This window comes from Grampus griseus (genome assembly GCF_964374135.1).
Source record: "Grampus griseus genome assembly, chromosome: 12".
NCBI lineage: Eukaryota > Metazoa > Chordata > Mammalia > Artiodactyla > Delphinidae > Grampus > Grampus griseus.
In genome coordinates, this window is record NC_139006.1 from 5229551 (window position 1) to 5245975 (window position 16425).

The 16425-nt window shown below is 53.2% G+C and overlaps 1 protein-coding gene across 2 annotated transcripts in view; it reads left to right on the forward strand.

Moving 5' to 3' along the window:
* Positions 1-1439: 1439 nt before the first annotated feature.
* The window catches only part of DHX37 (DEAH-box helicase 37), a 30737-nt gene continuing 15751 nt past the window's right edge, over positions 1440-16425 (forward strand). For both annotated transcript variants that reach the window (XM_082668395.1, XM_082668396.1), the window contains exons 1-7: positions 1440-1573; positions 5270-5439; positions 8248-8360; positions 9925-10255; positions 12376-12524; positions 13694-13786; positions 15794-15890. In XM_082668395.1, the coding sequence (XP_082524521.1) occupies positions 1468-1573; positions 5270-5439; positions 8248-8360; positions 9925-10255; positions 12376-12524; positions 13694-13786; positions 15794-15890 (1059 nt within the window). In that variant the 5' untranslated portion in view covers positions 1440-1467. The remainder of the gene's footprint in view (positions 1574-5269; positions 5440-8247; positions 8361-9924; positions 10256-12375; positions 12525-13693; positions 13787-15793; positions 15891-16425) is intronic.

The following is a 16425-nucleotide window of genomic DNA, read 5'->3' on the forward strand; positions in this document are numbered from 1 at the left end:
GAAGTATAGCATACCAACAGAAAAATACACAAATCATAAGGTGCCTCTCCATGAATTTAAATGACACACAAGGTGACCAGCACCCAGGTTGAAAAAAGGAACATTACCAGCTTTGCAAAACGGCTCCCTTTGCCCTCTCCCATTCACTATGCCCCCTCCAAAATTTAGGGAATTCATTTTGCCTGTTTTTGAACTTTATGTAAATTGGATCATAAAGTATGATCTTTTGTGATTGGCTTCTTTTGTTCAACATTATATTAATGAGATCCATGCTGTTGTGTATTTGCCTTTTCTCCTTTTGCTTTATAAAGTGTTCTTTATAACTTCTGGAGATAATACTTTGGTATATAATATTTTAGAAGAAAATATAAGAGAATGTTCTATTACCTACCTAATAATTTGAAGATGAACACACTTTTTATTTACTTAAATAAACATATTTAAAGAAGAAACTGTAGATCACTATCATCCTAAGCAATAAAACCTACGAAAACACAGGTTTGATTTGCTCATTATAACGTTTTCCCCCCAAATCCTTTTTACTTAATTAAAAGCATGTTCATATGTATACTATGTAAATCCTCTCACGCACCACCTGTGTGTTCGTGGGGGCTTTTTTTTTTTCACACACACACACTGTATTTTATTTTTACAAGAGATAAATAAACTGATACCAAGCATTGTAAATGGATGATCGCAACAAAAGGGGGGTTTATTTTTGTCTTTGGGGGGAAGAGGGGAGCTCATCCAAATTAATCACACTCTTCATTCATTCATTCAAACCAACAACAATTTATTGCTTACCTGCTCTGCAGCATATCTTGTTCTGCGTTGGCTCAGGGGCCCAGCCGCTCCACGGCATGTGGGATCTTCCCGGACTGGGGCACGAACCCATGTCCCCTGAATCGGCAGGCGGACTCTCAACCACTGCGCCCCCAGGGAAGCCCCAAATAAGTCTTAAAAATAACTTTATCCTTTCTAAAATTCTAAAATAACGCCTAGTGTCTTCACTTTTTTTGTGATATAATTTAAATGTTTGCCCTTAACCAATTAATGCTTTTAACAGAAAAAAGGAGACACAATATAGATGTTCTAGTCGCAAGATACAGGATTCAGAAAATACATTATTTCCCAGTGCGCTACAGACAATGGGATGTGGTCATTAGAATTCAAAGTTGTCTAATAGATGCCTTCTTTTAGTTCTACCTGTCAAACCTCTGTGAGAACAGTCCTGGGCTTAAACTGAGTCCCTCCTCTAACTTGGTCCCGCCTCCGCCGCCGGCCGGCCCTGGCTTTCAGCGTGGCCCCTCCTCCAGCCCCGCCCCCAGAGATTCCGTTAGTTTCAGCTCTCGCGAGAACTCAGCCCGGAAATTTTCCGGCCGGAGCATTCGGTGGGTTCCCACGTGGGTTGGGCTTCGTAGTGTGCTGGTCGTAGGACCTGCGGGAGCAGAACAGGAGCCGGGCGCCATGGGGAAGCTGCGCCGGAGGTACAACATCAAGGGGCGTCAGCAGGCGGCCCCCGGCCCTTCGAAGGGTCCTCCCGAGCCGCCCCCTGTGCGGCTGGAACTGGAGGGTAAGTAAGGCGCCCCCGGACAAGGGCTGGGATTCGGGGGAGGGACCAACCAGGGCCTCAGGGCAGGGCTGGCCAATGGGGGCCGAAGGGCTCCCGGACTATGCCCTGCCTCCGCGACTCGGGCGGGCGACACGGAGAGACACCCCTCTCCCAGATGATACAAAGGAAGGGGGAATAGTGACCGTTTCGTTTTAACTGAATTTGGAACAATACCTGGAGTTTTTTAACAGTGGGGTCCAGCCCAAGTATAGCTCTAGGGGGAGTTTGGGCAAGGAATTACAAGGTAATTCCATCCATTCTGATGGCTTCGATTATAACCTCCCTACCATCGACCCCTAAGTTTGTATTTTTCAGCCCAGACCTGTCTGCTTAGCTCCAGGCTGCTTAACATTTCTGCCCAGACTCCTCCGTTTTGTTAGGAATGGCTACTGTGTGCCAGGCACTATTCTAGGAGAGTAACAGAAGAGGAGATTAAGGGAGAAACTCCCTGCCCTGCAGAGTTCAGATGCTTCTGGGAAGAGACAAGCAAAGATAAACACAAAATACATAGGACGTTTTGCATACATTCATACTAAAGAGATAAAGCACAAGAGGTGTTTGGGCAGGTTGCAGTGTTTCATGGAGGTGGGGGGCGGCGGGGAAGGCCCTATTGAGAAAGCGTTGAATCCTTTTTTAAGTCCTGAAGGCAGTCAGAATGGCTGAGTGGAGATGAAATTTTAAATGGGGCAGAAAAAAATAAAATAAAATGGGGGCAGGATCTTGTAGGGCCTGGTGGGTCATGGTGAGGATGGTGGCCCTGCAGAGTTGAGAGCAGAGGAGGGACACAGGATGGGCTTAGGTTTTTTTTGTTTTTTAATAAATTTATTTTATTTATTTATTTTTGGCTGCGTTGGGTCTTCGTTGCTGCAAACAGGCTTTCTCTAGTTGCGGCGAGTGGGGGCTACTCTTCGTTGTGGTGCGCGGGCTTCTCATTGTGGTGGCTTCTCTTGTTGCAAAGCACGGGCTCTAGGGCGTGCGGGCTTCAGTAGTTGCAGCACGCGGGCTCAGTAGTTGTGGCTCGTGGGCTCTAGAGCACAGACTCAGTAGTTGTGGCGCACGGGCTTAGTTGCTCCGCGGCATGTGGGATCTTCCCTGACCAGAGCTCGAACCCGTGTCCCCTGCACTGGCAGGCGGATTCTCAACCACTGCGCCACCAGGGAAGCCCAGGGCTTAGGTTTTAACAGCATCACTTTGCTGTGTTGAGGAAAAGCAGTAGAGGGCAGAGAATCTGGGCGATCTGATAGGAGGCTGCTGAGTACATTGACTCTGGCAGGAGTTGACGCTTGGACCAGGGAGGCAGCAGTAGAGGTGGTGGATTCAGGATGTGTTTGGAAGATGGAGCTTTGTTCTGGCTGTGCGCAAGAGCAGAGGACACGTCAAGAACAAATCCCAGGCGTGCGGCTGGAGGCTGAGAAAGCAGGCATGGGCAGCTTGCGGGGAGACCAGGAGCTTGGCTTTGGATATGAGTGGTTTGGCGGGCCTGTCAGATATCCAAGCAGAAGGGTCAGCAGGCAGTTGCTGAGTCGGACGCTTGAGAGAGGCAAGTCCAGGGGAGAAGCAGTTTGGAGTCATCTGTTTATAGATGATATTTATTTGAAGTCTGAAGACCAGACTGGCTCGCTGAGGCAATAAGTCCAGTCCAGTGAGGTGGGAAGAGAACCCTGGGAGAGTGTGGTTGTCCGGGTACCAAGAGGAGACCTGCCGTCTGTGTCAAATGTGGCCGTGGGATCAGGCAGGGAGAGAAAGGACGGTGGATGTAACACTGGGGAGGCCATCGGCGACCATGATGGGTCCAGTTTCGGGGGAGAGTTGGGCTGGAGTGATTGAATGGGTTCAGCTGTCTTGCAGGCCCCTGAGACTGAACACATTCCAAAGTTGGACTCATCCAGCTGCTTGTATAGGATCCCTGAGGGCCAAGCAGATTTAGGTGTTAGGGAAGAGTGAGTCTAGATTCAGGAGGTGGAGGGAGGGAGAGAGAGCCGGGGCCGCTGGGGAAGCCTGCTTCCCTCGACCCGCTAATCAGCCTCTTCTTCCACACTCTCCTCTTGGACCCGGAAGGCAGTGGGGTTATAGGAAAGATTGTCAGAGTGGGAATCTGGAGTCCGAATTCCCTCCTTGGAAGTTTCAGGGATAGGCTGGGAGTTGAAGCAAGTCGCCTGACATCTCTGTGCCTCAGTGTTCTCAGCTGTCAAATGGGTCCAGCAGTAACAGTCATCCTACCTGCTCTCAGAGTCATGGAGGTGGTATTTTGGGAGAATATGTTTGTGACTGAAACGAGAATGCTTTGAAAAGTAAAGACAAGCTGTAGAGATGTGATGTTGTCCTGTGATGGGCGTCATCCATTGTAATAGCAGTGACAGCTCAGGAAGTGAGATGGCCCCTCTAAGAGGGCAGAAGACCCCTGGACTGACAGTTGGGTGAGAGCAGAGGGACCTGAGGTCTCTTAGACTCAAAGATTTGGGGAAAGTTGTTTCTCACCCCAGAACAAGACATCTCTGTCTATCCCTGCCTTTCTCAGGGGCCAGAGTGATCTTACAAGAATATAAAGCAGGTTACCTTCTTCAAAGAGCTTTCCCCGATCCAATATCACCCTTTTTCTTATTTTTATTTTTAGCACATCTCCCCCGCCCCCTTTTTTTCTATAGCACAGTGGTTCTCAAATTTTTTGCACCAAGAACCCTTTTACATTCCTAAAAATTGAGGACCCCAAAATGCTTTTGTTAGTGTGGGTTGTGTCTGTCGATATTTACCGTATTAGAAATTAAAACCGAGAGATTTTGAAACACAAGCGCCTACAAGCACACACTCCTTTAGCTGTCACCATGTCACACGATTTGGAGCCTTTGGAAAATGCTGCCATACACTCTTTTCTTTTTCTCCCCCTGCTTTTAATTTGTTTGAGAACTGCAGAATGGATGGCTTGCATTGCTTAAAATAGTCTCATTCTTCTTACTGAGGAGCACACAACCTCTCCTACACTTGGTAATGTCATAAAGTTGTACAAAGCCTGAGCAGTTAATAAAAGTCAGACACTGCCTGTACGGGGACTCCAGCGTTGGGTGTCAGGCAGAAATAGGTGCTCCCCAAGCCCCCTCCTCCCCATGGTGCTGCAGTAGGTTGAAGCAAATCGCCTGATTTGGGATCGGCTTTTGGGATCTTAGTTCCCTAACCAGGCATTGAACCCGTGCCCCTGGTGGTGGAAACGCGGAGTCCTAACCACTGGACCACCAGGGATGTCCCAGACTCCACCATTTAAAAATAGATGTGACGCAAGCTTGGTACTCAGTCCACTGTACACGTGTGAGAGAGCGTCTTTCAGAGTTATTGTAAAGATGGTTTATTGTAAAGATGGCCCCGCTGAACACAGGGCCCCGCTGGGAGGGAGGCGCTGTTGCAGCCTGTTCCCTCCTTGCTGCGCCCCCATCCCTCTCCCCGCAACGCGAGGACGGCTGACCCGTGGCAGGTGCTGGGTGGACCGGTGGAATGAAGGTGTGACGGGCCTGCGCCCCCGTTCCTATGCGAGTGCCCGGGTGGCTCTCACTGTGGGCAGGAGGGTCAGCCCGGAGGAAAACGGCGTTAACGCAGCATCTTGAGACTCGCAGGCGTCCGCGCTTTCTATCCTCCAGGGCTGTGGGTCAGGCAAGCGTGTCTTTTCAGATAAGGGCACGTTGAAAGGAGTCGATGCAAGCAACGCGCTCGTCCTGCCCGGCAAGAAGAAGAAGAAGACCAAAGCCCCTCCCCTGTCCAAGAAGGAGAAGAAACCCCTGACCAAGAAAGAGCGGAAGATGCTGCAGAGAATCTTAGACCAGAAGGAGAAGAAGCTCCAGGTATGCACGCTCTGTCTGCACGGCGAGGGATGGGTCGGGGTGTCTGTGACCTCCGACGTGATCCCTGTGGCTGGACTGTCGGATAGAACTTTCCAGAAGGAGGGACAAGTTCTGTGTCTGCAACGTCCAGTACAGTGGTCACCAGCCACATGTGGCTGTTGAGCGCTTGAGATGTGGCCAGTGTGGCCGAGGAATTGGATTTTTAATGTGATTTGGTTTTAATTAACTTAAATGCAAATAGCCACGTGTGACTAGTGCCCCATATGGGACACACAGATCCAGAACCTTTCCAGTCCTTGGGAGATGTGCTACTTGGGTATCTGTCAGTCTGGGACAGGTCCAGCTTTGTGGACGCCACATGATTGTTGAACCAGGAGTTGGTCGATCAACGTGCTCACTTTTTATTTTCCCCCCTCATTCATTTTGTTGTTTATTTTTTAACTTCATTCTGGAGAATTTTAACCTTTTTTGCTTAATATTTTTTTAAGGAGAAAATTTTGTAATGAGAAATTCAAACATATATAAAGGTAGAGACAACAGTGTCATGGACTCCAGTGTACCTGTCATCAGCTCCAACGGTTGTCAGGCTCATGGTCAACCTTGGTCATCTCCACGGCTGGTCACTTTCCCACCCCCTGGGTCAGAGCCCAGGCAGCATCAATCTGTACTAGTTTCTGTGGCTGCCTTGACAAGTGACCACAAACTGGGTGGCTTAAAACAATGGAAATGTGTTCTCTCAGTGATCTGGAAGCCAGAAGCCTGAAATCGAGGTGTCAGCAGGGCCGTGCCCCTTCTGAAGTCTCCAGGGGACGGTCCCACCTGGCCTCTTCCAGCTCCTGTGGCTCCAGGTTTCCTCGGCTCATGGCCACATTGTTCCAGTCTCTGCCTCTGTCTTTATGTGGGCTGCTCCCCTGTGTGTCCCTCCTCTGTGTATCTCTGATAAGGACACTTGTCTTTTTCTTTTTCTTTATTTTTTTTGTTTTTTCTGTTTGTTTTTCTGTTTTGTTTTGTTTTGTTTTTGGCGGTACGCGGGCCTCTCACTGCTGTGGCCTCTCCCGTTGCGGAGCACAGGCTCCGGATGCGCAGGCTCAGTGGCCATGGCTCACGGGCCCAGCCACTCCGCGGCATGTGGGATCTTCCTGGACCGGGGCACGAACCCGTGTCCCCTGCATCAGCAGGCGGACTCTCAACCACTGCGCCACCAGGGAAGCCCTTCTTTTTTTTAAAAAAATGTTTTGGCTGCACCATGTGGCATGCAGGATCTTAGTTCCTGACCAGGGATGGAACCTGTGCCGCCTGCAGTGGAAGCGCAGGGTCTTAACCACTGGACCGCCAGGGAAGTCCCAAGGACACTTGTCTTTGAATTTAGGACTCACCTGGATAATTCAGGATTTCATCTTGAGATCCTTAAGCTAATTACCCTTAACTTAAAAAGGCCCTTTTTCTGAATAAGATCCAATTCTGGGACATGGATATATGTTTTCAGAGGGCCACCGTTCAACCCATATACATATCCCTGAATATTTCAGTTTGCATCTCTAAAATAAGGACCGTTTCAAATTACCACAATGCCATTAGCATGTCTAAATTTTTTCAAAATACCATTAGATATCCAGTAAATAGTCAAATTTCTAATTGTTTCATAGATGCTCTCCACCCGCATCTCTTGTCTTTTCTCCTTATATTTGTTGGAGAGATTGGTTTGTTTGTCTCAGAGACTTTCCCACGGTCTGGATTAAAAACTTTTAATCTCTGATATAAACGGAGGGTCTTCCACCCTCCGAATTTCCTATAAATTGGTATTTAGGTCTGGGGCAGTGACTCTCAACTGGGACCGCTTTGCGCCCCCCCTCCCGGGAACATTTGGCCAAATCTGGACATATTTGGGGTTGTGACGATTTGGGGGACGCTACGGGCATCTGGGGGGTAGAGGTCTGGGATGCTGTTAAACAGCCTGCAGTGCTCATAACATCAAAAAAATGATCCGGCCCCAAATGCCAGTAGTGTGAAGACTGAGAAGCCCTGATCTAGAGGCTTCAGGAGAGTCTCTCTCGTTAGTCTTTCTGGCACAGTGACCACACGGCGTGCTGTGTCCACCAGGGGACACACAGGCCTCCCGTTAGCAGCTCTGACGCTTGGTCCCTGGAGCCCTTCATGCAGGGGAGCCTCACTGTCCTGTGCGTGTGTCCTATTTGAATGCTGTGAGCATCTTTTCTTGCTGTTCTGTACGTTGTTTTTTATCGATTACGAAATGTGTGTGTGTGTGTGTGTATATATATATATATACATAAACACGTATAAAAGCAGATATAAAATATCTGTAATTTCAAGAATAACAAAACAAACACTCATGAATTGCTCACCCGGGGAAAGGAACCAACTGGACCCACCCCCGCTCACTGCTTTATTCAAGGCAGAGTGGGGACCACTTCCTGTCACACACTCAGCTCTTCTTCCCTTGTACTAACTGCGGGAAGTCTTGCGTTATACAAATGGGCCCTACTTTATTTATTCCGTCTCCCGTTGATGGGCATCTGGATAGTCGATGATCTTCCCTTACGACACACTGTGGTGCAAAGAGAGCCTTGTTTATCCAACCCCAGACTCCGTAAGGGGGCAGAAAGCCACCCTAACTCACGCGTCTGTCGGCGTTAAGAACTCCATGAAGGATGGTAATTGCAGTTTGACCTTTGGTTTAAAAAAGACTGTAGGTGTTAGTGATGCTGGAATTTTATTTAGAGTCTCAGCTTCCCTTCTGAAGAGGGGATCATGAGGCCAAATGTGTGACACACTCATTTCCTTCCCCAGCGAGCAGAGATGCTCCAGAAATTGAGTGAAGTCCAGGTTTCGGAAGCTGAGATGAGACTGTTTTACACCACGTCCAAACTGGGCACCGGGGACCGCATGTACCGCACCAAAGAGTGAGTCGGCTGGCTCCTCCCTGAAGCCCGTCCTTCCCGCCAGGGCTCCCAGGGGGGCTCAAGGGTCATGGCATCTTCTGGGGTTATGAGAAAATACATTTGCAGTGACGCGTGTGCTAAAATGCCTCAAATGGGTAGAGGCCTCAGATAATGCAAACTATCCTACCGTGCACAGGATGCTGGCGTTTTCCTGCAGCGCTGAGTCCTGCCTTACAGGTCCTTCCAGCTTTTGCAGGGACGAGTAGGCTAGAAGTTGTCATCAAGGAGGTCAAGGATTTGATTTAGCCCATTAGCAGGTTTGTTTGGTTCACGTAGCATCATTAGACATTTGGATCTTCTGCACATGTATGAGTCTCCTAGGGCTGCGGTAACAGGTCACCACAAACTGGGGACCTTGAAACAAGAGGAATTTATTCTTGTGGTTCTGACTGCCAGAAGTCCAAAGTCAAGGTGTTGGTGGGGTTGGTTCCTGCTGGAGGCCAGAGAATCTGTTCCAGCCTCTCCCCCAGCTTCTGGTGATGCCAGCCGTCCTGGGCGCTCCGTGGCTGGTAAACACGTCACCGCAGTCTCGGCCTCGTCGTCACGTGGCATCCTCTGTGTGTCTTCCATGGCCTTCTGTCTGTGTCTGGGTCTCTGTTTTCTTTTTGTTTTTTTCTGGCCACGCAGCATGTGGGATCCTAGCTCCCCGACCAGAGATTGAACCCATGGCCCCTGCATTGGGAGCATGGAGTCTTAACCACTGGACCACCAAGGAAGTCCCCTGGGTCTCTGTTTTCTTATAAGGACACCAGTCATTGGATTTAGGGCCCATGCTAATCTAGTATGACCTCATCTTAATGACATCCTGAAGACCCTGTTTCCAAATAAGGGCACATTCTGGGTGGCCATGAATTTTGGGGAGACGCTAGTCAACAGTCAACATTTAAGAATTAGGAGATTTCACATTAAAATCCAGGGTCCCCCCTGGTCTTGACCAGTTGGATGATGTGGCCGCACCAGCTGGCCTTCCCACAGAGCAGCTGGTGCTAGATGGGGCCAGTGTGCTCCCCCCAGCCCACGCCCCTTCCCACTGCTCTCACACTTGGCCCTCTCTGCTCATTTCCAGTACTGGCCTGTTAAGCCTTGTGCATTTAACGACTGCTTATCAAGTGCAAACTGCATCTCAGGCTCTCCTGTGGGCCCTAGGAATAGAGCAGTGCACAAAAATTAAATTTCTTCCCTTAAGAAGCTCACATTCTATGGTGGGGAGATGGGCAGTGGTCCAGTGAATACATATATATTTAGTGTTGGTGAGCACTAAGCAGAAAAGAGCAGGTGGAAGGGGATGGAGGGGGTGGGGGAGGTGATTGAGGCTACACGGTAAGGGAGAGTCCTCCTGAGAGGCGTCCTTGGAATCGAGTAAGGGAGCAGTTGTCTTCAGGGAGCATGGACAGCGGGTGCAAAGGCCCTGCGGCAGGGAGGGGCGTGACCTTTGCGTCCTGGCCTCTGAGGAGCCTGCAGCAACCCAGAGCTGCCTCAGGTTGACTGGCCCGTCCTAGGCTCTGACTTCTGGCTCTCCCGGCAGGAAGCCCGACAGCATGGCAGCCCAGGGTCTGGAGAAGGTCAGCAGCCTCAGCGGGGCCCACCGGAAGCGCCACCACCAGGAGGCAGAAGAGGAGGAGTCTGAGTCCTCAGCGGAGTCTGGACCCGAGGAGACCCCAGCGGACAAGCCGGCAGAGGCCGGTGCAGGGTCGTCCCCAGCGCATCTGCCACCAGCTCCGCCCGGGGCCAGGGGCCAGAGCCCAGTGCCCAGTGGTCTCCCTCCACCAGCTCCTCCTGCGGCAGCCTCTGCCCTGGCCAGGCCCCCGGCGAAGCCCGCTGTCTTCGTCCCCGTGAACCGCTCCCCTGAAATGCAGGTTGGCCTCTCTGGTGTTTGATTAAGGGCTTAGGTGCTCAGGTCAGTGCTGTGAGGGGGCTGAGGGTGCAGAGAGAGGGCATCCCAGGATCTGAGCAGGTTGCATTGCCTTCTGTGCCTCAGTTTCCTTGCCTGGAAAAGGGGGATAGCTGTACCCACCTTGCAGGGTTGTTGTAGGGCTGACGAGTGGGTGCCTGGCACGTGGTCGGGGCTGCTGAGATGGGTGTCCGCTGCCCGTATCATCGTCTGGTTACCGTCACCTTCAGCCTCTGACCACAGGTCCTGGTCCAGGCATCTGCTCACTGGGACAAGAGCTTGGGCTCTGGAGTCAGTTGACCTGGAACGGAGTGCTGGTGCCCCCACCTTCCAGCTCATTCTGGGCCTCGTTTTCGTCCGTAGCATGGGGGTACCCGTCTACTCACAGGGACTCCGGCTCTCTACACTTCGTATCCTTGTCTGGTAAAATGAGGGTCTCACTGGGTTGTCATGACAACGAGATTCAGGGAGGTGAAGCCCGAGGCCCATGGAACGCACTTGGGGAGCCGTGAGGCTGGTGATGCCGCAGGGTCTGGCCCGTCACGGGTGGTGGTTCCGTCCACACGTTTCCACGGAGCGCGTGCTGTGGGCCAGCACAGGAGGTGGAGCGATCTGCAGTCTCGGAGCTCTCGGTCCAGCAGGGGAGACCGAGGTCGACCACACATGGGACAAGAGCCACGGAGGGCAAGATCGGATACCATGAGCGGGGGTCACAGGAGGGCCTGGCTTCATCAGGGAGGGCATCCGGGTCGAGAGCTCAGGGACCAGATGAGAGCATGGGGGCCGTCCCACACCGAGAAGTGCATGAGCAAAGGCCTGAGGCAGAGGGTTCCTGGGTCTTAGAGCAGCTGTTTAAAACCACAGATTGGATTGTGGGAATGAGGTGATTTCAGTCACGGGTACTTTGTGTGCTGATATATAAGCGATTAGGGTGAGCTGACTGCTCTAACAGACCCTGAAGTGCCGCTGGCCTCCCGCCACAAAGGTTTCCTTGTAGGTGACGTCAGAGCCCCATGCCGTCCTCTGCGAGCTGGGGTGTGAGATTCTGCTCCACACGGCCATTCAGGAACCCGGGCTCCGCCCTCCAGTGTCCCTGGTGCCCCCTGGGGTTCATCCCCGCCTTTCTCTGTGGTTTTTCCACGTGCATGTTTTTAAGCCTAGGTTTGCCTGTTTTTATAAGCGGCCTCGCATCATATATATTTTTCAGCACTTTGCTTACTTGTTAGTCGACATGGTGTTCCTGAGATGTGTTTATCCGTGTAGATGTGCGTCACCAAGGTCCGTCTGGGTTTTGTTTTGTTTTGCTTTGTTTTCACGGCTATAGAGCATTACGTTGCGTGAATAGAGCCCATTTTAAGTACCCTTCTCTGGCTGGGCATTTGGGGGGTTTTAGCTTTTTGCTACCATCTTCACTGCTGATTTAAACATTCTTGCCTTTTTCTCAAAGCCACAGGTACAAAAATTTGGGGGGGAGCAGCGTTTACAAACTGGAAGTCACAGCCATTGTGGAGTCGTGAGATGGCCGCACCTTTTTTTTTTTTTTAAACCAATAGAATGGAATAGAGATAGAGAACAGAATGTTTAAAATTAGCGTGCTAGCATGCTTCACACATAACAAGGGCAAGCAGGGGTTCAGGAAACTTCTCCCTCACCGTGTAATACTTGTGTGAGCATGTGTACGTGTGTGTGCACGGGCACCCATGTGTGAGTACCTAGGGGAGGAATCGCTATATCTGACGTTCTCGATTTTGGTGAAATTAGCACCCGGTTGTTTGCCGAAGTGATTGTGCCGTGACCGTAGTCTCCCCCCAGCAGCAGGCAAGAGTTCCTTGTGCCCAGAGGGGCTTCTCTGCACCACGCTGTCCCCGAGGACCCAGCCCATGTCTCTGCCCCTCCCCAGCCGTCAGGGCTTCCAGCGAGCGCACCTGTTCCCCTTGGCTGGATGCCGGCTGCTGCCTTTATAGGAATCACGTCACCCTACGTAATCTTGCTTTGAGCAAAGCCCCCCATCCCCTCCGCCCTTCTGCAGGGGACGACAACCCCCCACCCCCATTCCGTGAGCGCTGACTTCCCCTCTCTCGCCAGGAAGAGCGGCTGAAGCTCCCGATTCTCTCTGAAGAACAAGTGATCATGGAGGCAGTGGCCGAGCACCCCGTTGTCATCGTGTGCGGCGAGACCGGCAGCGGGAAGACCACCCAGGTGCCCCAGTTTCTCTACGAAGCAGGCTACAGCAGGTGGGGGCTGGCCACAGGGTCCCCACAGGTCCCTCAGGTGACAGTGAGACGTGGCCCCCGGACGTTGTTAGGAGCAGGGCTCCTGGGGATCTAATTCCGGCTCTGCCGTTGCCGTGCTGTGTGACTTGGGGCAAGCTCCTTAACCTCTCTGGGCCTCAGTTTCCTCAGCTGTGACATAGGGTTCATCACTGCACCTACTTCACGGGATTGTTATGTAGATGAAATGACTGAATTTGTGTAAAACGTTTAGGTTGGTCCCTGGTGGGAGGGATGGCGTGTCAACTCCTGTTGGCCCTTCCGACCCATGTGTGTCAGGGTCCCCAAGACCACCCCCAGGTTCAGCAATTTGCTGGGAACACTCCCAGGACCCAGCATGTAATCGTACTCACGGCTGTGATATATTACAGTGAACGACACAAAGCACAGCCGGCAAAGGGCAAGGCTCACGGGGTGAAGTCTGGGGGAACCAGGCCCAGGCCCCCAGAGCCGTCTCCCAGGGCGGGGGTCACACAGGACACGCTTCATTGCCCGTGTGAGATGTCATCAAACAGGGACGCCCAGTAGAGGCTCAGCGCCCAGGGTTCTTACTGGGGCTGGTCACACAGGCGGCCTCTGCCTGGTACCTACCCAATTCTAGACTCCCCAAAGGAAAGCAGGTGTCAGCATGAGCCACCTTGTTTGTACAAGCAGTTCAGGCACAGGGAGCCCCTCTTGTCCGTCAGGGAGAGGCGGGAGCCCTCCTGAAATCCAGGATCCCAGACACCAGCCAGGGGCTGCCCTGGAAGCAGAGCTTTGTAGGGAGAGCAGCCTCGGGCCTGCTGGGCCAACGCTTTCCTGCCCAGAATCCACCACCCGTCCCCTGGGTAGGTTCTGTGGAGGCGCGTGTGCTCGGCTGGGTTGGACAAGCCCCCCGGCTGCAGGCTCAGGTCCGCTAGGCCTCGTTCTTCTTTGCGGCTGCCTGGACCCCTTGGCCCCGTGATTGTCGGAGCGTCTCCTGTAGAATGCCCTGTGGGCCGTTCCCTTTTGCTGTTGTTAAGTGATGCTGTGGTGCCTTGCCTGGCGCCCGTGTCCCGTCACCCCCAGTGAGGGCCGCTTCCAGAGCCGCATGTGACTTCGGGGCAGACGGGTGGGGCGGAGCCCTCCTGATGCCTTGTGTTCTCCTCCCCCAGTGACAACAGCATCATTGGCGTCACGGAGCCCCGCCGAGTGGCCGCCATGGCCATGTCCCAGCGAGTGGCCAAGGAGATGAATCTGTCACCACGGTGAGGGCTCTGCCTCCTATGGGAGAGTTGGGGGTGGCCCTCTGGCCCCACCAGACCTGAGCCACGGCGCGGGCCCTCGTTCCCCCGGAGGGCGCCACGTCTGCATCTAAGCACAGGGCGGTTCCCTACGTGCCGACAGTAGGACCCTCCTGCCAGGGGCGTCGTGAAGCAGGGACAAGCCAGCCAGGCCCTTAGTGAGGGGACAGAGTGGCCCTTACAGGCCTTGAGGGCAGAGCAGAGCAGCAGGTGGCCGAAGGCAGGCAGGAGGCGAATGGCGTGGCTGGGTTAGTTTACAGCTCAGGTCTCCAGGGGGAAAGCCCTCTCCCGGCAGTAAGGCTGCAGGACTTGCCTCGGGAAGCAGTTTGAACACAGCACAGCCCTGGCCTGAGGACGGCTCCGCGCCGTGTTGGTAACGCAGACGCCTGCGTCTCAGCCCAGACCGTCCAGTTCGGGCTGGAAGGGGCGGCGTGTCCAGTGTGGTCTGACCTGTAGGGAGTACCCCGGCGGCCCAGTGGTTAGGACTCCACGCCTTCGCTGCCGAGGGCCTGGGTTTCATCCCTGGTCAGGGAACAAAGATCCCACGAGCTGCGCCACGCGGCCAAGGAGAAAGAAAAAAGAAAGCACAGAATCGTATAGAGGCAGAGTGCCCGCCACCCACACTGGCATCAGATGTTTACCGACCAGGACCTGCCATGCGTCAGGCCCGTCCTGGCTCTGGGGACAGAACCCTGGCCCCGCTGGGCCCAGCACGCAAACTGGGGAGCCTTGTTGTGTTCGCGTCTTAGGTGGGCGAGGCGCCCCAGCTCCCCTCCCCGGTGGCCGCCACTGCCGCACATTTCCTGTGGCTCCTCCTAGACAGTCGTGTGCACAGACGGGCAGTTCTGTGTGTCTGTATTCCTCGCTGTCTGGCTGCTGCGTGAACGGTTCATACGGTTCACGCCCTTCTGTATCTTTCTTGTGGCATTTCAATGCGTACCTTGAAAGTTACAGTACATACAAAGCTGCCCCTTTCATTCTCTTCAACTTTTAAATTTATTTATTTATTTGTGGCTGTGTTGGGTCTTCGTTTCTGTGCGAGGGCTTTCTCTAGTTGTGGCAAGCGGGGGCCACTCTTCATCGCGGTGCGCGGGCCTCTCACCATCGCGGCCTCTCCCGTTGCGGAGCACAGGCTCCGGACGCGCAGGCTCAGCGGCCATGGCTCACGGGCCCAGCCGCTCCGCGGCATGTGGGATCCTCCCGGACCAGGGCTCGAACCCACGTCCCCTGCACCGGCAGGCAGATTCTCAACCACTGCGCCACCAGGGAAGGCCAATTCTCTTCAGCTTTTTAGTGTAAAATCTTCAAGCGTGTACAAAAGTGGAGAGGCTAGTATGATAAGCCCCCCCGTACCCGAGACCCAGTTTGGAGCAAGTCTCAGGTCTTGCGTCATCTCAGCCTCAATGTTTCACTGTGCGGGGCTGAAAGATCATGAGTCTGGGGTTTTTTTGGGTTGTTTGTTTTCTTGGCCGCGCCCCAAGGCTTGGGGAATCTTAGTTCCCTGACCAGGGATCGAGCCCGTGCCCCCTGCAGTGGAAGCGCAGAGTCCTAACCACGGGACCACCAGGGAAGTCCCTGGTTTGTTTTTTTTTAAGAATAGGATTCTGAAAACATAACTGCAGTACCGCCACTAAAGAGTGTATCATAACTCCAGAGTGTGCTCCGGTCCGTGTTCCCATTTCCCGGGTTGTCTCCTAAACAGCTTTTACAGTTGGTTGTTCACATCGGACTCCAGCCAGGGTCCGTGTGTGTGTTTGATTGACGTGCTCTTCACTTGCCCGTGACAGCTCCTGGAGAGGGAGGCGGGGTGGGCCTGTGTCCGGGCCTTGCTGGGGGAGCCGGTGGGCCCTCCCCTCGGCCGCCTGCGCAGCGGGGCCAGGCCTGCTCCTCTGCCCACCTTGGAGTGGCTGCACGGCTGCAGCCCCAGGCAGCTGCAGCTCTGGGGGACCGAGCCGTAGCCTGTGCCCACAGGGTCGTCTCCTATCAGATCCGATACGAGGGAAACGTGACTGAAGAGACCAGAATCAAGTTCATGACCGATGGCGTCTTGCTCAAGGAAATCCAAAAGGTTGGTTGCTCATCTGGTGTCACAAAGCAAGGCTGGTAAGCCTGGGGGCGGGGGGCTAGGCTGTCACCTGGGGTGTGAGCAGTGAATGTTGGCAAACCACTGTATTTACCACCGTGCTGCTGTGTGACCTTGTGCAAGTTACGCAGCCTCTGTGATCCTTGGTTTCTCCATCTGCAAGCTGGTACCTTCCTCCTAATTGCTTTGAAGCAAAAATCGTGTGACACACGAAAGCACCTTAGCACACCACCTCGTAAGTGCTCGTGAAACGTGAACTTGTATTTTCAATGTGGTTTGGTTCACAGACTGTGTGTTAGCCAAATGCATACTGCTTCTCTTGGGCTGTATGACGTCCCCCGGGCAGGGGTCACTGGGAGAGCAGAGGTGACTCCTGCCTCGAGGCCACCTGGGACGGTGGCTGTGAGTGTGTTGTGGTGTCGATGGCCCCTTCCTGTATGGCATGTGCTGAGCTCTTGCCCCTGGTCCCCAGCCAGCATCCCCTCGTTCCTGTTTCCTGCCTGCCCTCCCCGCCCCATGG